The 27,162-nt window shown below is 50.8% G+C and overlaps 5 protein-coding genes across 6 annotated transcripts; all 5 read right to left on the reverse strand.

The window, feature by feature from the left end:
- Window positions 1-6,883: 6,883 nt before the first annotated feature.
- HBQ1 (hemoglobin subunit theta 1) lies at window positions 6,884-8,751 on the reverse strand. Of its 2 annotated transcripts, XM_067707281.1 has the most exons (3): window positions 8,617-8,751; window positions 8,322-8,526; window positions 6,886-8,222 (listed from the first exon to the last, which is right to left on the reverse strand). In XM_067707281.1, exons 1-3 carry the CDS (start codon window positions 8,709-8,711, stop codon window positions 8,094-8,096), a joined length of 429 nt encoding a protein of 142 aa, XP_067563382.1. In that variant the 5' UTR covers window positions 8,712-8,751; the 3' UTR covers window positions 6,886-8,093. The 2 variants fall into 2 exon arrangements, with proteins under 2 accessions (XP_067563381.1, XP_067563382.1); XM_067707280.1 differs by having other exon boundaries at window positions 6,884-8,222; window positions 8,322-8,751.
- A 1,868-nt stretch (window positions 8,752-10,619) lies between these two features.
- LOC137206387 (hemoglobin subunit alpha) lies at window positions 10,620-11,436 on the reverse strand. The gene is made up of 3 exons (XM_067705140.1): window positions 11,282-11,436; window positions 10,971-11,175; window positions 10,620-10,844 (listed from the first exon to the last, which is right to left on the reverse strand). The coding sequence occupies exons 1-3, from the start codon at window positions 11,374-11,376 to the stop codon at window positions 10,716-10,718; spliced, it is 429 nt and encodes a 142-aa protein (XP_067561241.1). The 5' UTR covers window positions 11,377-11,436; the 3' UTR covers window positions 10,620-10,715.
- A 2,015-nt stretch (window positions 11,437-13,451) lies between these two features.
- Window positions 13,452-14,268, reverse strand: LOC137206388 (hemoglobin subunit alpha). Its single transcript, XM_067705141.1, has 3 exons — window positions 14,114-14,268; window positions 13,803-14,007; window positions 13,452-13,676 (listed from the first exon to the last, which is right to left on the reverse strand). The coding sequence occupies exons 1-3, from the start codon at window positions 14,206-14,208 to the stop codon at window positions 13,548-13,550; spliced, it is 429 nt and encodes a 142-aa protein (XP_067561242.1). The 5' UTR covers window positions 14,209-14,268; the 3' UTR covers window positions 13,452-13,547.
- Window positions 14,269-15,904: 1,636 nt separating this feature from the next.
- On the reverse strand, window positions 15,905-16,711 carry HBM (hemoglobin subunit mu). The gene is made up of 3 exons (XM_067705142.1): window positions 16,556-16,711; window positions 16,196-16,400; window positions 15,905-16,085 (listed from the first exon to the last, which is right to left on the reverse strand). The coding sequence occupies exons 1-3, from the start codon at window positions 16,645-16,647 to the stop codon at window positions 15,957-15,959; spliced, it is 426 nt and encodes a 141-aa protein (XP_067561243.1). The 5' UTR covers window positions 16,648-16,711; the 3' UTR covers window positions 15,905-15,956.
- A 520-nt stretch (window positions 16,712-17,231) lies between these two features.
- On the reverse strand, window positions 17,232-18,852 carry HBZ (hemoglobin subunit zeta). The gene is made up of 3 exons (XM_067705143.1): window positions 18,758-18,852; window positions 17,655-17,859; window positions 17,232-17,554 (listed from the first exon to the last, which is right to left on the reverse strand). The coding sequence occupies exons 1-3, from the start codon at window positions 18,850-18,852 to the stop codon at window positions 17,426-17,428; spliced, it is 429 nt and encodes a 142-aa protein (XP_067561244.1). The 3' UTR covers window positions 17,232-17,425.
- Between the last annotated feature and the right edge of the window lie 8,310 nt (window positions 18,853-27,162).

The following is a 27,162-nucleotide window of genomic DNA, read 5'->3' on the forward strand; positions in this document are numbered from 1 at the left end:
GAAAATTAAGCTGTTGTTAGTCACATCATTTGCAAATATTTTTTCCTGGTCCGTAGGTTGTCTTTTCGTTTTGTTTATGGTTTCCTTTGCTGTACAAAAGCTTGTAAGTTTGATTAGGTTCCATTTGTTTATTTTTCCCTTTATTTCTATTGCCTTGGGAGACTGACCTAAGAAAACATTGGCATGATTTATGTCAGAGAATGTTTTGCCTTTGTTCTCTTCTAGTTTTATGGTGTCATCTACCATAATTTTTAAACTTTTCTCCTATTGATGAATGTGTTGGTTGTGCACCATATTTTTTTCTTATTTTCTTTTTATTTCTCTGCTCTGATAAACAGATCTGCAAAGAACGTCACTGTGCATACATCTTCATGTGTGTGCCTGTTTTCTGCAGGATAAATCTCAGAATCAAGACTGCAGGCCTAGAGAATTTGCACTTTTTGGATTTAAAGGATACAACCATCATTTGCAGATATTTTCTACCATTCCGTGGGTTGTCTTTTCATTTAGTTTATGGTTTTCTTTGCGAAAGCTTTTGAGTTTAATTAGGTCCCATTTGTTTATTTTTGTTTTAATTTCCATTACTCTGGGAGATGGATTGAAAAAGATATTGCTGCAATTTATGTCAGAGTGTTCTGCCTATGTTTTTCTCTAATAGTTTTATAGTATCTAGCCTTACGTTTAGGTCTTTAATCCATTTTGAGTTCATTTTTGCATATAGTGTTAGAGAGTGTTCTAACTTCATTCTTTGACGTGTAGCTGTCCAGTTTTCCCAGCACCATTTACTGAAGAGACTGTCTTTTCTCCATTGTATATTCTTGCCTCCTTTGTCATAGATTAGGTGCCCACAGGTAGGTGGGTTTATCTTGGGCTTTCTGTCCTGTTCCATTGATCTGTATTTCTTTTTGTGCTGGTGCCATACTGTTTTGATGACTATAGCTTTGTAGGATAGTCTGAAGTCAGGGAGCCTGATTCCTCCAGCTCTGTTTTTCTTTCTCAAGATTGCTTTGGCTATTTGGGGTCTTTAGTGTCTCCATACAAATTTTAAGATTTCTTTGTTCTAGTTCTGTAAAAAATGCCATTGATAATTTGATAGTAGATTGCCTTGGGTAGTATATTCATTTTGACAGTATTGATTCTTCCAGTCCAAGAACATGATATATCTTTCCATCTGTTTGCGTAGTCTTCGATTTCTTTCATCAGTGTCTTATAGTTTCCAGAGTACAGGTCTTGTCTCCTTAGGTAGGGTTTATTCCTAGGTATTTTATTCTTTTTGATGCGATGGTAAGTGGATTGTTTCTTTAATTCTCTTTCTGATCTTTTGTTGTTAGTGTATAGAAATGCAACAGATTTCTGTGTATTAATTTTGTATCCTGCCACTTTACCGAATTCATCGATGAGCTCTAGTAGTTTTCTGGTGGCATCTTTAGGATTTTCTATGTATAGTATCATGTTGCCTGCAAACAATAACAATTTTACTTCTTCTCTTCCAGTTGGGATTCCTTTTATTTCTTTTTCTTCTCTGGTTGCTGTGGCTAGGACTTCCAAAACTATGTCGAATAAAAGTGGTGAGAGTGGACATCCTGCTTGTCTTGTTCCTGATCTTAGAGGAAACGCTTTCAGCTTTTCACTGTTGAGTAAAATGTTAGCTGTGGGTTTGTCATAAATGGCCTTTATTATGTTGAGGTGAGTTCCTTTTTTGCCCACTTTCTGGAGAGTTCTTATCATAAATGGGTGTTGAATTTTATCAAAAGCTTTTTCTGCATCTAGTGAGATGATCATATGGTTTTTATTCTTCAGTTTGTTGATGTGGTGTATTATACTGATTGATTTGTGGATACTGAAAAATCCTTGCATCCCTGGGATAAACGCCACTTGATCGTGTATGATCCTTTCAGTGTATTGTTGGATTTGGATTGCGAATATTTTGTTGAGGATTTTTGCATCTATGTTCATCAGATATTGGCCTGTAATTTTTGCATCTATGTTCATCAGATATTGGCCTGTAATTTTCTTTTTTTGTGGTATCTTTGTCTGGTTTTCATATTAGGATGATGGTGGCCTCATAGAATGAGTTGGGGATTACTTACACCGACAAAGGATTAGTCTTCTAATTTACAAACAGCTCATGTGGTTCAGTATCATAAAAACAAACAACCCAGGCTTCCCTGGTGGCGCAGTGGTTGAGAGTCCGCCTGCCGATGCAGGGGACACGGGTTCGTGCCCGGGTCCGGGAAGATCCCACATGCCACGGAGCGGCTGGGCCTGTGAGCCATGGCCACTGAGCCTGTGCGTCCAGAGCCTGTGCTCCACGACGGGAGAGGCCACAACAGTGAGAGGCTCGCGTACCGCAAAAAAAAAAAAAAAAAAAAAATCAAAAAATTGACAGAAGACCTAAATAGACATTTCTCTTGGCCATACAGATGGCCAAGAGGCACATGAAAAGGAGTTCAAAATCGCTAATTATTGTAGAAATGCAAATGAAAACTACAATGAGATATCACTTCACACCAGTCAGAATGGCCATCACCAAAAAATCTACAAACAGTAAATCCTGGAGAGGGTGTGGAGAGAAGGGAACTTTACACTGTTGGTGGGAATGTAAGGTGGTGCAGCCGCTATGGAGGTTCCTTGAAAAACTAAAAGTAGAGCTACCATATGATCCAGCAGTCCCACTCCTGGGCATGTATCTGGAGAAACACTTGGTTCGAAAGTATACATGTACCTCAGTGTTCATAGCAGCACAATTCACAATAGCCAAGACATGGAAGCATCCTAAAGGTCCATCAAAAGATGAGTGGTTAAAGAAGATGTGGTACCTGTATACAATGGAATATTACTCAGCCATTAAAAAGAATGAAATAATGCCATTAGCGACAACATGGATGGACCTGGAGATTATCGTACTAAGTGAAGTAAATCAGACAGAGAAAGACAAATGTCATATGATATCGCTTATGTGCGGAATCTTAAAATGATACAAATAAACTTACAAAACAGAAGCAGACTCACAGACTTAGAGAACATGGTTACCAGTGGTAAGGTTGGTGGTGGGGGGATAGATTGGGAGTTTGGGATTGACATGTACACACTGCTGTATTTAAAATAGATAACCGGGACTTCCGTGGTGCTCCAGTGGTTAAGACTTTGTCTTCCAATGCAGGGGGTGCGGATTCGATGCCTGGTCAGGGACCTAAGATCCCACATGCCTCGTGGCCAAAAAACCAAAACATAAAACAGATGCAATATTGTAACAAATTCAATAAAGACTAAAAAAAATGGTTCACATTAAAAAAAAAAAAAAAGAATCCACCTGCCATTGCAGGGGACACGGCATCGATCCCTGGTCCGGGAAGATCCCACATGCCGTGGAGCAACTAAGCCCGTGTGCCACAACTACTGAGCCTGCGCTCCAGGGCCCGAGTGCCACAAATACTGAAGCCTGCACACCTAGAGCCCGTGCTCCACAACAGGAGAAACCACCACAATGAGAAGCCCATGCACTGCAGCGAAGAGTAGCCCCTGCTTGCCACAACTAGAGAAAGCCCGTGCACAGCAGCAAAAACCCAATACAGCCAAAAATAAATAAATAAATATAGATAACCAAGAAGGGCCTACCAAAATATGTATATATATATATGTAGTTGTGAGGCAAATTTGGTTATATTAATGAGTTCTGTAGATGAACAAGGTGAACATGAGGTTGATTTGGTCATTGGAACATCCTGATGATGGGTGAATTTTGAGATTGTCTTTCCCTCTTATTCCAGAATAACTTTTTGTGATAATGACAAATTATATACTGATTTTTTTTTTTTCTGTGTCAGGTCTTAGTTGTGGCACACAGGATCTTCATTGAGGCATGCGGGATCTTTCATTGTAGCGCACAGGCTTCTCTCTAGTGCTGTGAGGGTTTTCTCTTCTCTAATTGAGGCGCGCACGAGCTCGGTAGTTGCAGTGTGTGGACTTAGTTGCCCCATGGCATGTGGGATCTTAGTTCCCCGCCCAGGGATCAAACCTGCGTCCCTTGCATTGGAAGGTGGATTCTTTACCACTGAACCACCAGGGAAGTCCCTATATACTGATACTTGATGTAGATTTATTCCTAGGTAAAGAAATAAAAGAAATTTAATATATATTTTTTGTAAATTTATTAGTTTTTTTAATTTTATTTTTGGCTGTGTTGGGTCTTTGTTGCTGCGCGTGGGCTTTCTCTAGTTGTGGTGAGTGGGGGCTACTCTCTGTTGCAGTGTGCGGACTTTTCATTGCAGTGGCTTCTCTTTTTTGTGGGGCATGAACTCTAGGCGCATGGCCTTCAGCAGCGGCACATGGGTTCAACAGTTATGGCTCGCGGCCTCTAGAGCACAGGCTCAGTAGTTGTGGTGCATGAGCTTAGTTGCTCTGCAGCATGTGCGATCTTCCCAGACCAGGGCTTGAACCCGTGTCCCCTGCATTGGCAGTCGGATTCTTAACCACTGTGCCACCAGGGAAGTCCAAAAGAAATTTAATATTTTAAAAAAATAAATAAAGGATACAGCCAGCGGTGTGCTGGAACCTGCTTGTATTGGCTCAGGTTAAGTTGTAGGAATTTTGAGAGCTTGTTGTTAAACACAACCACTATTAAAAATTAAGTTATAGTAATTTACAACTAAATAGGTCATGTGAAAAACAGGTAATAAATACTGAAAGCCAGTTACTTCCTAATTATGTTACTACAGTTTACTGTCATCTATGTTTACATCTCTTATATCTGGACAGTGGAAATATGACACAATGGCAGCTACTATACATCTCTTCCTATTTTTTTTTTTTTTTTAAAGGTGAAACCGAATCACTCTTTTTTTTTTTTTGCCAAGCCATGCAGCATGTGGGATCTTAGTTCCTTGACCAGGGATTGAACCGGCACCCCGCTGCAGTGGAAGCACAGAGTCTTAACCACTGGTCCGCCAGGGAAGTCCCTATATATCTCTTCCTAATTTCCCATTCAGTGATAACCTGTTTGATAGCCTGAATCAACCATGATGGCAGTAGTTACATCACGGAAATTGGCATATGCTACAAATCAGTTCCCATTCCATTCTTCCTGAGTGCCAGTTATTTAAATATTTACCAGCCCACAACTGTATACAACTGAATTACCCTCCCAAAAGGTTATACTAAAACTTCCACCAGGAGTGTATTTGATCTTGCCTTTTTAAATATTTCCATGACAGGTGTCTTGTTAATGAGCATTTTAATTTGCATGTCTTTATGTATCTTTGCAAATGTCTCTTGGTCATTGGTATACTATGAGTTGCCTGTTTGTCCTTTGGCTTATTTTTCTATTGGGTTGACTGGTGTTTAAAAAAAAAAAAAAAGTAGAGGGGGTGGGAAAGAAGAATTTGGATCTCGTAAAGAAAAAAATAATAACCCTTTGTTATTTGTGGCAAATATTTTTCTCCCAGTTCCTCTTTTAACTCTGTTTATGGTGTCTTTTCCTCCCATACCAAGTTTTTGCTCTTTATATCATCCAGTGTGTTCATTTTTTCCAGTGACACTTTGAGGATACCATTTCTTAAGAAAATCTCTCCAAGGAACTTCCCTGGTGGTCCAGTGGTTAAGACTCTGTTCTTCCCCTGCAGGAAGCATGAGTTCGATCCCTGGTTGAGGAACTAATATCCCACATGCTGCACTGCACGGCCAAAAGAAAAAAAAGAAAATCTCTGCAAATGTGCCTAGAAGGACCTGGAAGACTTACATTACATGCTACCGTGTCACATGTCTCTGTGGGGCTGTTCTGCCTGTGGGTGTTTGCACCTGTGTGTGTGTGTGGTATGTCTATTCCCTTTTTATTTTTTTTTAAATTAAGTTTTTGCTGTGTTGGGTCTTCCTTGCTGCACATGGGCTTTCTCTAGTTGCAGTGAGCAGGGGCTACTCTTCGTTGCAGCACGCGGGCTTCTCATTGTGGCGGCTTCTCGTTGCGGAGCATGGGCTCTAGGTGTGCGGGCTTCAGTAGTTGTGGCACGTGGACTCAGTAGTTGTGGTTCGTGGGCTCTAGCGCGCAGGCTCAGTAGTTGTGGCGCACGGGCTTAGTTGCTCCGAGGCATGTGGGATCTTCCCAGACCAGGGCTCGAACAACCCGTGTCCCCTGCATTGGCAGGTGGATTCTTAATCACTTTGCTGCCAGGGAAGCCCTCTATTCCCTTCTTATCCACTGTTTCACTTTCCATGCTTTCAGTTATCCACAGTCCACCCAAGTCCAAAAATGTTAAATGGAAAATTCCAGAAATAAACAATTCATAAGTTTTAAAATGTGCATTCTAGTATTGTGATGAAATCTCCGGGTGTCACACTGCATCTCGCCTGGGATGTGAACCATCCCTTTGTCTGGTGTGTACCACCCATTTGTCACTGAATAGCCCTCTCTGTTATCAGATGGACTGTCCCAGCATCTCAGTGCTTGTGTTCAAAGTGACCCTTATTTTACTTAATAATGGCCTCAAAGCACAAGAGGAGTGATGTGCCAAAGAGAAGACCTCAAGTGCTTCCTTTAAATGAAAAGCTAGGGCTTCCCTGGTGGCGCAGTGGTTAAGAATCTGCCTGCCAATGCTGGGGACACGGGTTCTAGCCCTGGGCGGGGAAGATCCCACATGCTGCAGAGCAGCTAAGCCTGTGCACGCTACAGCTACTGAGCCTGTGCGCCACAACTACTGAAGCCCGCATGCTTAGAGCCTGTGCTCCACAACAAGAGAAGCCACCGCAATGAGAAGCCTGTGTAACGCAATGAAGAGTAGCCCCCGCTCTCTGCAACTAGAGAAAGCCCGCACACAGCAACAAAGAGCCAACACAGCCAAAAATTAATTAACTTTTTTATAAAAGCTAAAAGTTCCAGACAATAAGGAAAGAAAAAAATCGTATGCTGAGGTTGCGAAGATCTATGGTAAGAACGAATCTTCTATCTGTGAAATTGTGAAGAAGGAAAAAAATTCATGCTGTTTTGCTGTCGCACTTCAAACTGCAAAAGTTAGAGCCGCAGTGCGTGGTAACTGCTCTGGTATTGAGATGGAAAAGGTATCAAATTTGCACGGCAAGATATTTTGAAAGAGAGAGACCACATTCACATAACTTTTATTACAGTACATTGTTATCGTTGTCTTATTAGTTATTGCTGTTACTCTCTTACTGTACCTAATTATAAATTAAATTTACTATAGGTGTGTACATATGGGACAAAACATAGCATGCTTCGGGTTCAGTACTGAGGTTTCAGGCATCCACTGGGGGTCTTGGAATATATCCCTCAGGATAAGAGGGGACTTCTATCTGTGCATGTCACACATGTACTCTTGGATGGGACTCCCATGCCCTCCATTGTTCACACAGTTTCCCCATGTGTCAAGTGGGGAGTGAAGGAATAATGGATGTGCTGAGCCCACTGGGATACACAGGCAGGTGCAGCAAGTGGAGTAGTTCTCCGAATTTTTTAAAGGAAGACGCTCTGAGGTCTGCTTCCTGAGAAGTGTGGCATGTGGGCAGGGCTCTCTGCCGGCTCACTGGTCCGCCCTGTCCGCTGCAGGAGCCACCTCCTTCCACCAGGTCCAGAGTCTGGCAAAGGTGCCTTTGACCCCAAGCCTACCGGCGCAGTTCCGGTCCGCGCCGGCAGGGGCGCCGGTCCCTAATTTTCTCCCAGGCTGTGCCGCGCGCTTCTAGGTGGATCTGAGGTGTCCGAAGTGGGCAGTCCGGAGGAGGGTCCGGCCTCGCCAGCTTGCGACCATGACCGCCACCTGCCACCCCTTCCCGAGTGGCCGAAGCCCCGGGTCTGCACCGCTAAGTGGTCGCGCCCTAAGAGCATGGCTAGTCGGGGTTTACCTCTTGGGATTTGGGACCCGCTGTCCAGACTTGCCTCAGGCTGCCGGGGTTCGGGGGGCGTCCTGCTGGGATCTGACAATTGGTAGTGTGAGACTCGGGCTTCCTCAGACCCCTACTTCATTTAGGAGGGGCGCCCCCGCCCCGTCAGGCCCAGGGCGCGCTCCCATAGAGAGAACACTTGCGCACCCGAGGCTTTGTCCGCGGACTTTACTCAAACACGAGCCCCACGCGACCACCCTTTCAATTTAGTGACAGTTGGGGGCCAGCACCGAGATCACGTGGCTCAGAAACTTGTTGAGCGAGGCCTGCAGGGAGGGGCTGAAGTCTCCGGGGTAGTGCCGGGCGAGGGTCACCAGCAGGCAGTGGACCAGCAGCTGCGGAGAGGGAGTCGTTTCCACGCGGATGCACCCCCCCTTCCCTGACGGGAGCCCCCTCCCCCGGCGACAGGGGTCAGACCCCGCCGGCGAGCTCACCTGGAACTTGACGGGGTCCACGCGCAGCTTATGCGCGTGCAGCTCACGCAGAGCCGACAGGGCGCTGGGCAGGTCGTCCAGGTGGTCCACGGCGAGGGTCAGCGCGTCGGCCACTTTCTGGCCGTGCGCTCTGACCTGGGCGGAGCCGGGGCTCAGGTCCAGGTGGAGGAAGTAGGTCTTGGTGGAAGGGAAGGCCAGGAAGGTCCTGCGGGAGGAACGGCGAGTCAGGCTGGGGAGGAAGGAGGACGCTTTCCCGAGCGGGCTGAAGGCAGGGGAGCCCGGGGCCTGTGCGCACCTCTCCAGGGCCTCGGTCGTGTAGACGCCGACGTTACTACCCAGCTTCAGCCACAGCGCGCGCACCGCAGCCCGGTCCGCCGCCTCCAGCACCATCGTGGAGCCCGCCCGGCCGCGCGCTCGGAGCCTTGATGAAGCCCGGGTTGCGCCTGCGCGTATCGGCCCGCGGTCCCCTTGGCCTCCTGGGTTCGCCGTGCCTCTGGTCGCAGAATCTGGCCCCAGGGGCCCGGAGCGCTCCACGGAGCGTCTGCTCCGACCTGGGGCCTTCCTAATCGCCCTGGACCCTGAGGCCCGTATTTTTGAAGGTTTACTCTATGGAAACTAATATTTAGTATGTATCAATATTAGGTTGCCCTGAATTTTAGCGTGGATTTTGGCATTGAACGTCAGCTTATTCTACCTCCCTCCCGAGTCTATTATGACACCTTTCTGAGTCTATTTTCTCATTTATGGTATATAAGGAAGGTAACAATTTCTTCTTTCCAAGGTTGTGCCTGGTTCATAACAGACGCCCCTTTCTGACAATGAGCATTTATAATGGGTGCCTAGGATATATCCCAAAATAATAGCTAATACCTATGCAGCACTCATGCTGTGCCAGGCATCACTATACATCCTTTTGTTTTTTTTTAATTGCGTTGAAATTCATGTAACATAAAATTTACTGTCTTAGCTATTTTAAGGTGTACAATTCAGTGTCTTTAATTACATTCAGAGTGTGTGCAGCCATTACCACTGTCCAGTTCCAGAACGTTTTCATCGTTCCAAATAGAAACTCTGTCCCCATTAGCCGTCAGTCCATAACCCCTGCCCTCCAGCCCCTGGCCATTACCAGTCTTTCTGTCTCTGTGCATTTGCGTATTCTGGACATTTCATGTGAATAGAATCATGCAATATATGGTCTTTTGTGTCTGGTTTCTTTCACTTAGCACGTTTCCGAGGTTTATCCATGTTGTAGCATGTATTGACACTTCGTTGCTTTTTATGGACGGATAACATTCCATTTTATGGATAGATAGATCACATTTTGTTTGTCCACTCATCTGTTGATGAACATCTGGGTTGTTTCCACTTTTAGCCCAGGCCCTCATTTTTCCTAATAATAAAATAAGGAAGACTGCCTCTTACAGAGCTCATACTGTGCCACCAGCTGTGCTAAAAGCATGACACACTGAGTCAGGGAACCTGCCATCGCATTTTCTGAGGATGACACTTGGGCCCAGGGAAGAAAGGACACTGCTCTCAGTCGGGGGCTCAGGGCTGGACGACTACCAGGACTGGGCACTAGGGGCATTCTCCATGGGAAGGAAGCACATCGGAGTGCAGGCGCCCACACCCCCACCCCACCCCCCGGGCTCTCTTCTCCACTGCTGCACTGGGGTGAGTCAGTGGGCCTCAGGGTGATGCAGTGGATCCTGAGCTGGGCCCCCCAAATCAGTCCTTTAGACCCTGTGAGTGTCCTGGGGGTGTACCAGGTGAAAGAGGCATATCCAGGAAATTGCCTGGCTCTGCAATGGCACTGCTCACCCCAATTTCCTCTAGACTGTGCATGTACTTGGGAGGCACTTGATGGAGAGGGGGTACTCAGTGAGCCTCTGAAGAAGTGTGATCTCTGTGTTCTCCCCACCACCCAACTCTGGGAAGAGCCCTGGGAGAGCTCCAAGGTCCTAGGCTGGAGGTCCACCAACTCTCAGCACAAGTGTGTGTGCCATAAAATGTAAAGACAGGAAACAAACCCATTATTTGAGCAAACCCGCGATGAATATGCAAGTCTCTGGAATTCGGTAAAGGGCGGATGTACTCAGCAAGTCACTCCAGGGTGAGGGTGAGGGCTGCCCAGAGAATCCCAGGCAGTGGCAGTGGGGACCGGCTCCGCCCCTCTTCTGTACTGTTTTCCCCTTCCCTCTCTTTACCTGCCTCGGAGAGTTGCTTGGTCCAAGGCAAAGAGAGCCACCCCGACTCCTGGCACGGTTCGTGGACACAAAGAACCGAGGCTACAGAGGCTGCAGCCCACTCAGACTTTATTCAAAGATCGGGAAGTGAGGGTGCCCAGAGCGCCAGAGGGCCCCAGGCCCGGGTAGGAATCGCGGAGGCTCCAGCTTAACGGTATTTGGAGGTCAGCACGGTGCTCACACTGGCCAAGAACTTGTCCAGGGAGGCATGGACCGAGGGCGTGAAATCGGCGGGGAGGTGGAGAGCCAGGGTCACCAGCAGGCAGTGGCTCAGGAGCTGCGGAGAGAGGGGGTGTCAGGGGCCGCGGGGTTGGGGGAGTGCCGCCGTGCTCCACCTCTGGAACCCCACCGCACTCTCTGCCTTGCTAGCTCAGATCTCTCCCGGCCCGGCCCGCGAGCTCACCTTGAAGTTGACCGGGTCCACACGCAGCTTGTGGGCGTGCAGGTCGCTCAGCTCAGACAAGGCATCGGGCAGGTTGTCTATGTGGCCCACGGCTTTGGTGAGCGCGTCGGCCACCTTCTTGCCGTGCCCCTTGATCTGGGCGGAGCCGTGTCCCAGGTCGAAGTGGGAGAAGTAGGTCTTGGTGCTGGGGAAGTTTATGAACATCCTGAGTGGAGAAGAGACGGGAGAGCCGGGCTTAGGCCGGTCGGCCCAGGACCAGGATGCGACGGGGCGACCGGCCCCAGTCCCAGCCGGGCAGGTGGGCTGCTCACCTCTCCAGGGCCTCTGCGCCATATTCTGCACTGTGGTTGCCAATCTTAGACCAGGTGCCCTTGACGTTGGTCTTGTCGGCGGGAGACAGCACCATGGTGGGTTCTCTCTGAGTCTGGGTCAGGACCAGAAGCGTGCAGGGCTGGGAGTGCGCGAGCCTTTATGCCTGGGGCGCGAGGGGCACGCCCGATCGCGGGCGCGCTCATTGGCTGGCGCGGGGCCGGGATGCGCCTATGGACCTGGACAGCAGGGGGCGCGCGGCGCAATGTCTGCGCCTGGCTGGGCGGTGCGTGCTTCGCTCCCAGTTTGGGGAGGGACCTGGAGACTCTGGCCAGAGTATTCGCCCTCCCACCGGCTGCTTCCCGCCCACTGCGTCCACCTTCCCCGGAAGTGCTATCCTGGTCCCAGCTGGCGGGGGCCGGTTTGTGGAGCGGGGTGGATGTTCGCTCTTCCACCCTTTAGAACCCCTGAGGGATGGAAGAAATGAGTAGGTCAGCCCGTCCCACCCACCCTGGACCTAGGCTTGGCACACGCTAGGCATTTTAAATTTGGGCAGAATCAGTGAATGAATGGGCGATTCGGTGCGTCTAGTTCAGGCCAGAGACGGATGCACACAAGACGTGTGCGCATCGCTGACATGTCCTCAACAAATCTCTACTGGAATCCCTCCGGCTGGGGGGCTCCGGGTTCAAGTTTCTTCTTCCAGGGTGGTAGTTGCTGCACCCCAGCCTTTTTTTGGGGGGGGGTGAGCCGCGGGGCACGCAGGATCTTAGTCCCTCAACCAGGGATCGAATCCGTGCACCCTGCACTGGAAGTGCGGCGTCTTAACCACTGAACCGCCAGGGAAGTCCCCACCCCGGCCCTTTTAAGGCAAGATTTGAGGAACATTTCTCAGCTGATGTCTTACATTCACAATATGGGAAGACCTCCCACAAAGATATAAGGAAAAGACAAATGACTTATGAGAACGATTGACAGAGAATTTTAACAGGAAATTAATGGAAATATCAAAATGACCAACAAATATATGAAGTGAGACAGAGCTGAATGAATTGGCCAGAAGACAGGTAGAGGAGACACAGTTCAGTGAGAAGAGCAGGTTGAAGAAAAATATGCCTAAGGTAGAATAGTATTTTTGACCAAAAAATAAAAAAAGTACAGTTGTAGATGTAGCTGTGTCCCCTCAGCACAGGATAGGAGCCAGTGGGGTCAGTCCCAAACTGTGAGCCTTGGCTCTTTCTGCGGGGGTTAGGTGGACAGGACAGAGGGATTCTCTCTCTCCTTTGAATCACACAAAAAGGGTGTGCGTGTGTGCGTGAAAAAAACCATGGGTAGATTTTAATTTAATTCTTCAGTGTTTTTCTATATTTAAATGAAAGCGAATTGGGCTGTGGGGCAGAGGAAGAGTGTGTGGTGGAGAGGGGGAAGCCACTCCCCAGCTGTTCGAAGAGGTCCTTGTCCAGAAAGAAAGTGGTGAGCAGGGGCCCCACCACTCTCCCCAAACTTTTATCCAGCGCTGGGTGTTGCCCTGAAGATGGGGGCTTGGCTGGAGGTGCTGATAGGGTCCCTAAGGGCTACAGGGTGGGTGGGGTGTGCAAGGTTCCAGCGTGGAGTCCAGGGCACTGGCGCGCGGGACGGGGGCCTTTGTGAAGGTTGCTCACAGCACCAAGGCAGAACTGCCGGGAGACCCCACAAAAAGCCTATTTGTGTGGTTTGTTGTTTGGATCTAACTGTATCTTTTTTTTTTTTTTTTTTTTGCGGTACGCGGGCCTCTCACCGCTGTGGCCTCTCCCGTTGCGGAGCACAGGCTCCGGACGCGCAGGCCCAGCGACCATGGCTCACGGGCCCAGCCGCTCCACGGCATGTGGGATCCTCCCGCACCGGGGCACGAACCCGCGTCCCCTGCATCGGCAGGCGGATTCCCAACCACTGCGCCACCAGGGAAGCCCCTAACTGTATCTTTAAGGGGGATCAGAGAAACTGCAAAACAGGGTGCCATTTTAGGACTACCCACCTCGGGCAGAGCCCTTGCAAGTCAGAGCTTGGTTCAGCAGATTCTGGGAGGCCTCAGCCTTAGCTCCCATCCCTCCTCAGCCCTCCCATTCCTCGTTGCTGGGAACCACCCCGACCCCGGCACGGTTTGTGGACACAGAGAACCGAGGCTACAGAGGCTGCAGCCCACTCAGACTTTATTCAAAGATCGGGAAGTGAGGGTGCCCAGAGCGCCAGAGGGCCCCAGGCCCGGGTAGGAATCGCGGAGGCTCCAGCTTAACGGTATTTGGAGGTCAGCACGGTGCTCACACTGGCCAAGAACTTGTCCAGGGAGGCATGGACCGAGGGCGTGAAATCGGCGGGGAGGTGGAGAGCCAGGGTCACCAGCAGGCAGTGGCTCAGGAGCTGTGGAGAGAGGGGGTGTCAGGGGCCGCGGGGTTGGGGGAGTGCCGCCGTGCTCCACCTCTGGAACCCCACCGCACTCTCTGCCTTGCTAGCTCAGATCTCTCCCGGCCCGGCCCGCGAGCTCACCTTGAAGTTGACCGGGTCCACACGCAGCTTGTGGGCGTGCAGGTCGCTCAGCTCAGACAAGGCATCGGGCAGGTTGTCTATGTGGCCCACGGCTTTGGTGAGCGCGTCGGCCACCTTCTTGCCGTGCCCCTTGATCTGGGCGGAGCCGTGTCCCAGGTCGAAGTGGGAGAAGTAGGTCTTGGTGCTGGGGAAGTTTATGAACATCCTGAGTGGAGAAGAGACGGGAGAGCCGGGCTTAGGCCGGTCGGCCCAGGACCAGGATGCGACGGGGCGACCGGCCCCAGTCCCAGCCGGGCAGGTGGGCTGCTCACCTCTCCAGGGCCTCTGCGCCATATTCTGCACTGTGGTTGCCAATCTTAGACCAGGTGCCCTTGACGTTGGTCTTGTCGGCGGGAGACAGCACCATGGTGGGTTCTCTCTGAGTCTGGGTCAGGACCAGAAGCGTGCAGGGCTGGGAGTGCGCGAGCCTTTATGCCTGGGGTGCGAGGGGCACGCCCGATCGTGCTGTGCTCATTGGCTGGCACAGGGCCAGGAGGTGCCAGCCTGGAAAGCTCGGTCTCGAGAGGGTGCGGGAGTGCTGGAGTCCCAAGTGGGCCCCACCCAGTCCTGGGGCCCACTCTTTTCCCGCTCCTGTGGGTCTGGGAGCTCACACACGTTTCCGAGCCATGCAAACCCACTGGCACCCGAGTTTGTCCCCAGCTGGTGTAGCCTCGAGGTGTCTATTTGCCAGTCTTGGAGAGGAGCACAGTCTTTTCCGAAGTGAAACAAGCTGCTTTCGCACTAAACTTTTCCCCAGGATGAAGAGCTGTAAACTGCCCATGTAAATAATGTGGGTGCAGGATGTAACAGGGGGGAAGTACTTTAAGCATCGTACCCACGATGGTGGGCAGGCCCTGGCACAGAGCGGGTTAGCAGGTGTTGTCATGGACAGTGGGGGCATTCCACTCAGCCAGGGTCAGGGCTTGGCATCCAGCAGCCCCTCCCCACCCCCTGCTTTGGACTTGGTCCCCCACTTCCCAGCCCTGCACAGATGTGAGATTATCAGCCGGGGAACCATTCTCATTCAGAGTTTGGAGAGCTCCCAGGGTCAGGCTCCTGCATTTGCAAAGGCTCTAAATGGAGCACTAAGATCCCTGCACCAGTGCTGCAGAGGGAAGAGAGGTTGACAGGGCACGTGTGTGTGTGTGTGTGTGTGTGTGTGTGTCTGTGTAAGGTGGGCGCCATGGCCTAGGGACCCCAGAGACTGAGCGGGGCGGCTGGAGCTGGGGTGGGGTTTGGGTGGCCGTGGGCCTGCCAGGCACCCACCCTGCATTAGGATCTTCTAAATTATTTAAAAGACCCAGCGCGGTTGGGGATTTTCCGTCGGATGCATCAGGCTCAGCTCGCTTAGGGACAAGCCTAGTATCGCACCTCATGTTGACGTGACATGGGTTGTGGCCGTAGAGGTCTTCCTTCCTACCCCCACTCCCTGCCCCAGGAGATTCAGAGGAAGGGACTAACTTGGACCAGGGCAAGGCAACTACAGAGTGAGTGCTGGAAGTAGGGGAAAAGATGGGAAAGAACAGAGATGAGGGTCTGTGGAGCCCTAGGCCACGAAGTCTGTTTGGCCTCAGGCCAGGAACTTGCCCCCTAGGCCTCGGTGCCCCGCCTAGCTGTTAAAGAGGCGAAGATTCAGGCTTGCGGCGCCTGGAGTGAGGTAGGGACGGAGACGAATTAGTGTGTGAATGAGAACGTGCTTTGCAAATGGTATGTCACCGCACGGGTGCCAGATGCGAGGTGAAGCCGAAGACCCTTCCCCCATCCGAGCACGCGCTCGGCCCCACCACATTCCCCTGCCCCGGGAGGGCAACTGTTCTGTGCAAGCCTCTGGGTGTACACACCCGGCCCGGACCCCCAGACTGTCAGACCGGGAACTGTCCTCGTTCAGGGTTTGTTGAGTGCCCAAGGTCCCGTTCCTGTGCCCCTGGTTCCATTGTCAGCAAAGGTTGGGGATCCTGCCCTAAGATTCCGCGAGGCTCCCCTCAGGACCCGGAGCTTCTCTGCCCGCAACTGTGACGTCAGTCCGCCTGCTCCCCAAAGACCACACCTGCGCGGGGTCCAGACTTTTGAGGCTTGTTTATTGACATGCGCAGACCTAGACCCGGGGCACAGAACTCAGTGGTACTTCTCTGTCAGCACTACCGCCAGGCCCGTCAGGAACTTATCCCACACCACCTGCATCTCCACCGTGAACTCGCCCTGCAGGTGGGAGGCCAGCACCACCTGGAAACACTGGATCAGCAGCTGCGGGAGAAAAGGCCGGTGAGAAAAGCTCTGTCCTCGCCAATTCCTTGCCGAATGCCTCCCCACCTCGGCTGCGCGCGCGAACCCTGCTACGTCCCGGGGTGGCTCACTGGGAAGTTGGTGGGGTCCACGCGCAGCACATGTGCGTGCAGGTCGGCAAGCGGGCTCAGGGCCGCGCGCAGGTTGTCCATGTGCCGGACGGCCACTCCCACCGCCTCGAGCACACGTTGTCCGTGGCTCAGCAGCTGCACCTCGTCAGGGCGGTCGCCCAGGTGCTTAAAGTAGGTCTTGGTGCTGGGGTACACCGTGAAGAGCCTGCGGGAGCAAGGGTGAAGAGGGAGGGCGGTCCCTCCAGCGTCTGCGCCGCCCAGACCCCGCGAACCCCCGGTCAGGCCCGCCCCCCTCCCGACTCAGGCCCAACACCCCAGTCTCCGCCTCGCTACGATTCTGGAGACCCAGCCCCAACCCACCTGAGCAGAAGCTCCGCCCCGAAGGGCGCCTCGTGGCCGGCGATCAGGTCCCAGACCTGTGCTACTTGGGCGCGCTCCTGGGCGCTGAGCATGGCGTTGGCGTGGCTGCTCTGGGTGCCGCGCCCGCAGTCCCGGCCTCCTTATAGCGGCCCTGCCCCCCGGCGCCCTGCCCGCCCTTATCTTCAGGAGCGCGGCGGGAACCTGGGGACCCTGGTTGCCAACCCAGGTCCCTGTCACCGCGGAGGAACTGAATCACGCCGTGTGTGTGTGTGTGTGTGTGTGTGTGTGTGTGTGTGTGCGCGCCTTGGCTGCAGACTTCAGGGGGATCTACAATTATTCCACAGGGAGCTGATGGAGGGATTGGGAGAAAGAGCGCGGAGGGCCAGGAGGTGTCAAGGGTCCTCTCAGTGCCTGAGCTGTGACAACAAGCTTTGAGGAAAGGCCCCTGAGTCCCTACACATACCCTACACATACCCTACGCATACACACAATACGCTGACTGAAGCGACAGACTGGGTGATTTGGGAGGCGGGAAAGAGGCACAAACTCAGGTCTGACCCGAGAAAACGGCGTGGGCGGTCCTGGGCTGTTCTGCTCCCTCCGGTCGCGACTCTGGGGTCCTCAGGACCAAGGACCGCCCCCCAAAGCACCCTTGGAGTGACCTCCAGGCCGGGGGTGACACTAGGGTCGGCAGTGTTCCTGCGAAGCCTCCATTCCCTCCCTTCATTCTCCTCCGCTTCCCCCAATACTGAGACGCACAACCAGGCTCCCTCCATCCTCATCCATTTATTGGGGGTCCCGGGTGGAATCGTAAGAGGGTGCAGGGGAAGGGGAGGGCTCGAAGCCTGCCCTGGGGGTCGGGAGGCATCCTCAGCGGTACTTCTCGGTCAGGACGCGGGACACGATGGACAGGAACTTGTCCCAGGCGGCGTGCGCGTCGGCCGTGAAGTCAGCGGGGAAGTGCGAGGCCACCGTGACCAGCAGGCAGTGGGACAGCAGCTGGGGCGACAGGGTGGCTCAGGGCGGGCGCGGCGCGAGCGGCGGGCACCCAGCCCCGTCCCCGGACCCCGCCCCGCCCCGGGCCCCGCCCCGCGCCCACCTTGAAGTTGACCGGGTCCACGCGCAGCACGTAGGCGTGCAGCTCGCTCAGCTTGGAGAGGGCGCCCGCCACGTTGTCGATGCTCTTGACCGCGTCGCCCACGGCGGCCACCACCTTGGAGCCGTGCGCGCGCAGCTGCGCGGAGCCCGCGTGCAGGTCGAAGTGCGGGAAGTAGGTCTTGGTCTGGGGGTAGCTGGAGAAGAGCCTGCGGGCGGGGCGGGCCGGGCCGGGACACGTCACGTTTGCACGCGGGAGTTAAAACGTAAATATTAGGGCAAAAAGTGCAACTTGACCCCAATATGAACATTTTAAAGACACACAGGATCGGTATCGCGGACTTCAGCTGTTGCCCCAGCTCCAGTATGGCCCGGCCCACCTCACCCTCACCGCCCTGTCCTCCAGTCATTCGTTCCATCCTTCACTCACTCATTCAATCAACAATGATTGTGGAGACCTGGGTGCTGGGCGCTGAGGGAGGGACACGATCGACCCTCGTCACCCTCCCCATGCCCCTTCTCTTGCTCGCTGACTGCCGAGCACCCGCCTCACCGCTGCTCGTGCTCACTGAACCTGCATATGTGCCCTCCTCACTGACCCTCCTCACTGCCCCCTCCTCACTGTCCCTCCTCACTGTCCCCTCCTCACTGTCCCCTCCTCACTGTCCCTCCTCACTGTCCCCTCCTCACTGACCCTCCTCACTGCCCCCTCCTCACTGACCCTCCTCACTGTCCCCTCCTCACTGACCCTCCTCACTGTCCCTCCTCACTGACCCTCCTCACTGACCCTCCTCACTGTCCCCTCCTCACTGTCCCTCCTCACTGTCCCCTCCTCACTGACCCCTCCTCACTGACCCTCTTCACTGTCCCCTCCTCACTGTCCCTCCTCACTGTCCCCTCCTCACTGACCCCTCCTCACTGACCCTCCTCACTGTCCCCTCCTCACTGACCCTCCTCACTGTCCCCTCCTCACTGCCCCCTCCTCACTGACCCTCCTCACTGACGCTCCTTGCTGACCTATCCTCCCTGACCCCTCCTACTGACCCCTGTCCTCAGTGACCCACACTGTCCCCTACCAGGCTCCATCCCAGCCCAACTGGTGCTCACCTCTCCAGGGCCTCGGTGCCGATGATGTCTGCCTGTGTGGAGATCTTGCCCCACATGGACACGATGATGGTCCTCTCAGCCCTGGTCAGAGACATGGTGGCGGCTGAGTGGGAGCTGGGTATGCTGAGAACTGGTGTCCGTGGTGCTCAGCCCCCAGGGTCCCCTTATATATGTGGAGCCAGGGTGGGGGCCAGGCTGTGGTCATCGCTGGGAGAGGGGAGGGGGCCATGGGGGGTGGGTCTCTTATCAGATCCAGTGACAGTGGGCAGTCAGGGCCCGGTGGGCCTGGTGGGGTGAGGGGCTATCACTCCGGCTGCCCTTGCTGGGCCTTAAAGGGGGCGTTGGCCGCAGCCTGACCAGACTCCAGGGGAGATAGGGGCCCAGGCAGCCCAGTGCTGCACTGCCCTTGTCCATTTCAGAATCACAAAATGGGAGAAGCCAGAGGAGCAGTGCCCACACACCCTCCTCGGCTGGCCTGTGCCCGTGCTGCCTGCATTGCTCCTCGGTGGGTCCTGTGGCTGGACCCACATGCCAGCATCCCCCCCGCACCCCCCTCCCCCACAGACACTGGCTCTAGGATCCCTGGGTTTCCTCCAAGAAAGCAATGGTTTTGCCAAGTGGGCCCTGAGGAGGGAGGTACTGACTGGTTCTGTTCCTGAAAAGCTGGAGGAGGTGGCTGGTCAATAAGAGAATCCTAACGTCATGTGCTTTTGGGGACTACTCTGTTGCTCACCACGTTATTATTTCAACATACAATACAGTTGATTTTTTTAAACGTACTGCTCTGTGAATTTTGACATGTGTGTAGATTTGTGTAACCCCACCACAGTCAGGACACACAACAGTTCTATCAGCCCCAAAACTCCCACAGGCTGCCCCTTTGCAGTCTCACCTTCCTCTGTCCCCTAAACCCAGACAACCACTATAATTCTGTCTTTTTCAAGAATATCCTATAAATGGAACCATACGGCATGTCATCTTGTAGGACTGGCTTCTTTTACTTAGAATAATACCCTTGAGATCCATGCATGTTATTGCCGGTATCAGTAGTTGGCTTCCTTTTATTGCAGAGTAGTACTCCACGGTACTAATGTTCATTCATTCTCCCACTCAAACATGTGGGCTTTTTCCAGTTTGGGGCTATTACAAATAAAGCTGCTATGAACATTCTTGTGTAGGTCTTTATGTGAACATAAGTTTTTATTTCTCTGGGATGATACCATATCTAGGAGTAGGATTGTTGGTTCATGTACTAACTGTATGTTTAACTTTGTAAGAAACCACTAAACTGTTTTCCAGAGTGGCTTTACCGTTTTGCATTCCACTCAGCAATGAAGGGAAGTCCTAGTGTCCGTGCATCTTTGTCAGAATCTTTACATGTTAGTCGTTCTGATGGTTGTGAGAAAATATATCATTGTGGCTTCAATTTGTGTTTCCCTGATGGCCAGTGATGTGCAGCATCTTTTCATGGGCTTATTTGCCATCCATGTATTCTCTTTTTAATTAATTTATTTATTTATTTATTTATTTTTGGCTGCGTTAGGTCTTTGCTGCTGTGCACAGGCTTTCTCTAGTTGTGGTGAGCAGGGGCTACTCTTCATTGCGGTGCACGGGCTTCTCATTGCGGTGGCTTCTCTTGTTGCGGAGCACTGGCTGTAGGCATGCAGGCTTCAGTAGTTGTGGCTCGCGGGCTCTAGAGCGCAGGCTCAGTAGTTGTGGCGCATGGGCTTAGTTGCTCCACTGCATGTGGGATCTTCCTGGACCAGGGCTCGAACCTGTGTCCCCTGCATTGGCAGGCGGATTCTTAACCACCGCACCACCAGGGAAGTCCCATATATTCTCTTTGGTGAAATATCTCTTCTGGTCTTTTGACCATTTTAAAATTGGGTTGTTTGTTTTCTTATTGTTGAATTTTGAGAGTTCTGTATATATTCTGGATACAATCATTTGTCAGATATGCAATTTGCAAATATTTCCTCCTAGTTTGTAGCTTGTCACTTCATTTTCTTAATAGTGTCATTTGCAGAGCCAAAGTTTTATTTTTTATTAATTAATTAATTTATTTTTTTGCGGTACGCGGGCCTCTCACTGTTGGGGCCTCTCCCGTTGCGGAGCACAGGCTCCAGACGCGCAGGCTCAGCGGCCATGGCTCACGGGCCCAGCCACTCCGCGGCATGTGGGATCTTCCCGGACCGGGGCACGAACCTGCGTCCCCTGCATCAGCAGGCGGATTCTCAACCACTGCGCCACCAGGGAAGCCCCAAAGTTTTATTTTTGATGAAGTCTAATTTATCAAGTTTTTCTCTTAAGATTCATGTTTTTAGAGTCATGCCTGAGAATTCTTTGCCTAATCCCAGGTCACAGAGACTTTATCTATGGTTTCTTCTAAATGTTTCATAGTTTATATTTTACACTTAGATCCATGATCCATTTTGAGATAATTTTTGTATAAAGTGTGAGGTTTATGTCCAGGTTTTTTTTCTTTGCCTATGAGTGTTCAATTTTTCTAGCACCTTTTGTTGAAAACACTATACTTTCTCTATTGAATTGCCTTCTCTAATTCATTTGTAAAAGATTAATTTGACATATTTCTACAGGTCTATTTCTGTACTCTCTATTTTGTTCCATTGATCTATGTGTCTATCCTTCACCAAAATCACACTGTGTTTATTACTGTAAACTTTATGTTCGGTCTTAAAATTAGATCCTGTCCCAAGAATGGGAGAAAACATTTGCAAATCATACATCTGATAAGGGACTGATCCACAATATAAAAAAACTTACAACTGAAAAATAGAGACAAAAAACTAATTGAAAACTGGGCAAAGGACTTTAATAGACAATACTCTAAAGAAAACATACAGATGTCCAATAAGCACATGAAGAGGTACTCAGCATCGTTACTCATTAGGGAAATGCAAATCAAAACCAAACAGAGCACACTCACTAAGATGGCTATAATCAAAACCCCTAACCCTGAACTCTAACCCTAACCTTACCTACACCTATTAGAACGGCTATATTTAAAAGACAAATAACAAGTGTTCGTGAGGAGGTGGTGAAATTGGAATCTTTAGACACTGCTGGTGGGAATGTAAAATGGTGCAGCTACTGTGGAAGACAGCCTGGCAGTTCCTCAAAAGGTTAAACATAGAGTTCCCATATGACCCAGCAATTCCATTCCTTAGTATACACCCAATAAAATGAAAACATACATCCACTCAAAAACTTGTACTGTGTTCATAGCACCAACCACTATTTATAATAGCCAAAAAGTGCAAAAAACCCAAATGTCCTTCAACTGATGAATGGATGAATCAAACATGGTATAATCTATGCAATGGAATAGTATTCCATCAAAAAAAGGAACAAAGTACTGATACATGAATGAACCTTGAAAAAATACATATTGTGGGACTTCCCTGGTGGCACAGTGGTTAAGAATCCACCTGCCAATGCAGGGGACACAGGTTTGATCCCTGGTCTGGGAAGATCCCACATGCCGTGGAGCTAAGCCCATGTGCCACAACTCCTGAGCCTGTGCTCTAGAGCCCACGAGTCACAACCACTGAAGCCCACACACCCTAAAGCCCACATGCCGCAACTGCTGAGCCTACATGCCACAACTACTGAAGCCCATGTTCTCTAGGGCCCATGTACTGCAACTACTGAGCCTGAGTGCTGCAACTACTGAAGCCCGCAGGCCTAGAGCCAGTGCTCCACAACAAGAGAAGCCACCACAATGAGAAGCCCACGCACCACAACGAAGAGTAGCCTCTACTTGCTGCAACTAGAGAAAGCCCGAATGCGGCAACAAAGACCCACCACAGACAAAAAAAAAAAAAAAAATTAAAAATACATATTGTATGATTCCATTTATATATATGTCAAGGACAGGCAAATCCTTAGAGACAGAAAGTAGATTAGGTTGTCTGGGGCCGGGGTAGTTGGGGGGTGTGACTGCTAATGCGGATGGGTTTCCTTTTGGGGTGATGCAAACGTTCTAAAATTGTGCTGATGGCTGCATAACTCTCTGAATATACTAAAACCCGCTGAATTGCACACTTTAAATGGGTGGAATATATGGTATGTGAATTTTATCTCAATAAAGGTGTTAAAAGACTGGGTGATGTCATTCCTCCCTCATTATTCTTTTCCAAAATGGTTTTGGTGATTCTGGTTCCTTTGCCTTTCCGTATGAATTTTGGAGTTAGTCAAAGAGTTATCTGCACAAAAGCCTATTAGACTTTTTACAGAATGGGTAAACGTTTCCCGCGTGGAGAGTTCTGATCACAGATATTTTGCTGAACTATTCTTAGAGAAAATTGTGAGGCTCAGACAAGCCCTCTGATTGGAAAATGTGTACAAGAATAAGCAAGGATCGAGCACCTTCTGTATGGCAGACACTGTGCTTGGCACGTTATTGTGCCACGATGTTGGTCTCTTCTACGTCCAAGCCGGGCTTGATGGGAGTGTGGAGGTTTGAATGCAGGAGCTGAGTCCAATGGATACCTCCCCACTGCTGAGCAGAGAGGGCGGGGATCTCACCTGGGCTGTTGGTGCCTGTCTGTGGCCTGGAGGTAGAGTCTGCCTTCATGGAAGCCCCTTCCCAGTCTCTCCCTACTTTCATTTCACAGCTGTGCCCCTCTTCTCCTGTGACAGGGTCACCCTCTCCCAGGGAGGTGCCCACCCTCCACTGGCCTTAGGTTTCTTGCTACCTCTCCTGGCAGTGCTGACTCCAGGGCCCCAGGTGTTCACAGGGAGTGTGGCTTTGTCTCTCTGGGTTCATTCCAGAATGGGATGAGCCTGGTCCTCCCCAGTCACCTCTGGCTGTTGCTTGGTTCAGAAGGAAACTCCAGGGCCACCACCAGCATATGGGCCTTCCGTAAGGTTATATAAGCCTGATCCTGAGGCTTCAGCTCCTAGAAAGGAGAGGTGTCAGCAGGGAGACAGACAGAGACAGATGGACAGACTGGCAGAGAAAACAGACTGAGCGAGGGAGACAGAGGAGGCTGAGCGCCAGGTGGAAGGTCACGCAGAGGGAGGGAGTCTGGAGGTCCTGGGTGAGGCTGGAGCTGGCCTGCCATGTGAAGGTATTAAGTCTGCCAGAGGGGGAGGCACAGTAGGGTCTCAGTGAGGGATGTGTCTGGGAGAAGCTCCCCAGCTGCAGTGTCTGGGGTCTGTGGCCAGGAGCCAGTGTGGGAGGTAATGAGTGTGGACTCTAGGCCTCCCACTATGGGGCCGGTCCTCCCCTCCTCTCTGGCCTCAGGGCCTCCTGTTTCTCTCCCGGCAGCACCTCCCCCCATCCTTGGCCTCCATAAGAGAGGGAGCCACAGGAAGCCACTTTGTTTCTGAAACTACCAAGCCCTGCAAAGCATTGGTGTGGGCAGGAGCCCTTTTCTTTTTTTACTTTTTTCATTGTAAAATATAGCACAAGATTACATCATAGCCTAATGAATTATGTCATAGCCTAATTAATTATTATAAGGCACATATTCAGCAACCCAATCCTCCCCAAAGGTGACCCCTACCCTGACTTACCTTCTTGCTTTTCAATAACTTAAAAAAAAATTATTTACTTATTTATTTAGTTTTGGCTGTGTTGGGTCTTTGTTGCAGTGTGTGGGCTTCTCACTGCGGTGGCTTCTCTTGTTGAGGAGTATAGACTCTAGGCTCACGAGCTTCAGTAGTTGTGGCTCTTGGGCTCTAGAGCGCAGGCTCAGTAGTTGTGGCGCACGGGCTTAGTTGCTCTGCGGCATGTGAGATCTTCCTGGACCAGGGCTCGAACCTGGGTCCCCTGCATTGGCAGGCAGATTCTTTTTCTTTTTTTTAGTACTTTCTTTTTTTTTTTAAGATTTATTTTATTTATTTATTTATTTATTTATTTATTTATTTATTTATTTATTTATTTTATTGGCTGCGTTGGGTCTTCCGTTGCTGTGCGCTGGCTTTCTCTAGTTGCAGCAAGCGGGGGCTACTCTTCGTTGCGGTGCGAGGGCTTTTCATTGCAGTGGCTTCTCTTGTTGTGGAGCACAGGCTCTAAGGCACACAGGCTTCAGTAGTTGTGGCACACGGGCTTAGTTGCTCTGCGGTATGTGGGATCTTCCTGGACCAGAGCTCGAACCCGTGTCCCCTGCATTGGCAGGCGGATTCTTAACCACTGCGCCACCAGGGAAGCCCAGGCGGATTCTTAACCACTGCGCCACCAGGGAAGTCCCTCAATAACTTTTTACTACCCAAATATGTGTCCTTAGGCACTTTAGTTGGTTTTGCCTGATTATGGCCTTCAGGTACATGAAACAGTACAGTGTCTTCTGTCACCCATGTTTGTGACATGCCAGAGATGCTGTGGGTGTTCATTGTCATCTCTGTGTTGTATTTCCTTGTAGGAATATATCACAAAGTTACACAGGGTACTGGGGAATGGACATTTGGGTTCTTTAGTTCTTGGTTGCTGTGAATGATGCTGCAGTGAACATTCTGTCAGATATATTCCTAGGAGCGGGGCTGCTGGGTCTAGGGCATGGGAATTCTCAGCTTCAGTAATTAATGCCAGACCGCTTTCTGGAGCAGCTGTACCACCTTGCATTCCCCTAGTGATGGTTGAGTTCCTCGTTCTCCACATCCTTACAAACGTTTGCTGTGGTAGGTCTCCTGGTCTCAAATTTTAGCTATTCTGGTGGGTGTGTATTAGTTTCTCACATGGTCTTAATTTGCACTTTCCTAACGCTGATGAGCTTGGGCCCCTGTTCACACATTTGCTGTCCTTTGGATTTCCTCTTTTTTTTTTTTTTTTTTTTGCGGTACGCGGGCCTATGGCTCACGGGCCCAGCCGCTCCGCGGCATGCGGGATCTTCCCGGACCGGGGCACGAACCCGTGTCCCCTGCATCGGCAGGCGGACTCCCAACCACCGCGCCACCAGGGAAGCCCTGGATTTCCTCTTTTTTGAAGTTTCCAAGTCATGGCCATTTTTCTACTGTGTTGCCAGTCTTATTGATTTATAGGAATTTTAAAAATATTCTGGATATAAGTTCTTGTCAGTTTCACGTGTCTTATATCCCCCAGGTCTGTACCTTGCCTGCACGCTCTTAGCACTGTTTTTGAATGGAAGTTTATAATTTTAATGCAATAAAATTTAGTGATTTTTAAAATTGGGTTTAAAAATGTTGTACCTTTCGGGCTTCCCTGGTGGCGCAGTGGTTGAGAGTCCGCCTGCCGTTGCAGGGGACACAGGGTCGTGCCCCAGTCCGGGAGGATCCCACATGCCACGGAGCGGCTGGGCCCGTGAGCCATGGCCGCTGAGCCTGCGCGTCCGGAGCCTGTGCTCCACAACGGGAGAGGCCACAACAGTGAGAGGCCCGCGTACCGCAAAAAAAAAAAAAGTGTTGTACCTTTCTATACACAACAGCCAAAAGGTGGAAACAACCCAAATGTCCATCAGTGGAGGAATGGATCAACAAATCATGATACTTCCGTACAATGAGATATTATTCAGCCATAAAAATGAAGCACCAACACACCCTGACATGGATGAACCTTGAGAACATGATACTAAGTGAAAGAGGCCAGACGTGAAAGGCCACATATTGTGTGATTCTACTTATATGAAGCATCCAGAACGGGCAAATCCAAAGAGACAGGAAGTGGATGAGTGGGTGCCAGGGGCTGTGGGGAGGGCAGTGGGGAGGATGGGGAATGATGAAAATATTCTGGAACTAGTTAGTGATGATGGTTGCATCCATTACGAATATACGAAATGTCACCGAATTAACTGTTCACTTTCAAATGGTTAATTTTACGTTGTGCAAATTTTACCTCAGTTTTTTAAGCAAGCGGAATAAGCGTTGGACTGAAGGCTTCAGTGAAGTGAACCTTCTGTATTACGTTTCTAAGAACTTTACTGTTTGGTCCTTTGAGCTGGGCAACAGTCCACCTTGGACTGATTTTGTGTGGTGTGAGGTAAGGTCTGTTGTGTGGCCCTAGCTAACATTTACCAAGTGCTTTCTAAGTCCTGGGCATAGACCGATACTCTTCATGTTGGGTATTTGACCCTCACAGCTCTGTGAGAGAAGTTTTATTTTATTATCATGACATGTTTTAAGATAAGGAAACAGAGGCTCGGGAAGGTTACGAAACACGTTCAGTTTCAGTAGAGGGGGACCAGCCCCAGTGGGCAGAGGAGACCAAGGTTTGTTGTGGGCAAGGTCTTCTGTCTCCGGGCCTTGCATTCCCCGCCTGAAACAAGAGGAGCCTGAGCTTGTGCAGGACTTCAGGGTGCTGAAACCTGCTGGCCTCTGGGCCGAATTCCAAGCCCCAGGCTTGTTCTGAGCTTGTGCAGTTGGGCCTGAGTTCAGAGGGCCCTGGTCTCAGCAGAAGACGGAGGAGGTATCTGCATACCCTCACC

The sequence above is a fragment of the Pseudorca crassidens genome, chromosome 15, assembly GCF_039906515.1.
Source record: "Pseudorca crassidens isolate mPseCra1 chromosome 15, mPseCra1.hap1, whole genome shotgun sequence".
Lineage (NCBI taxonomy): Eukaryota > Metazoa > Chordata > Mammalia > Artiodactyla > Delphinidae > Pseudorca > Pseudorca crassidens.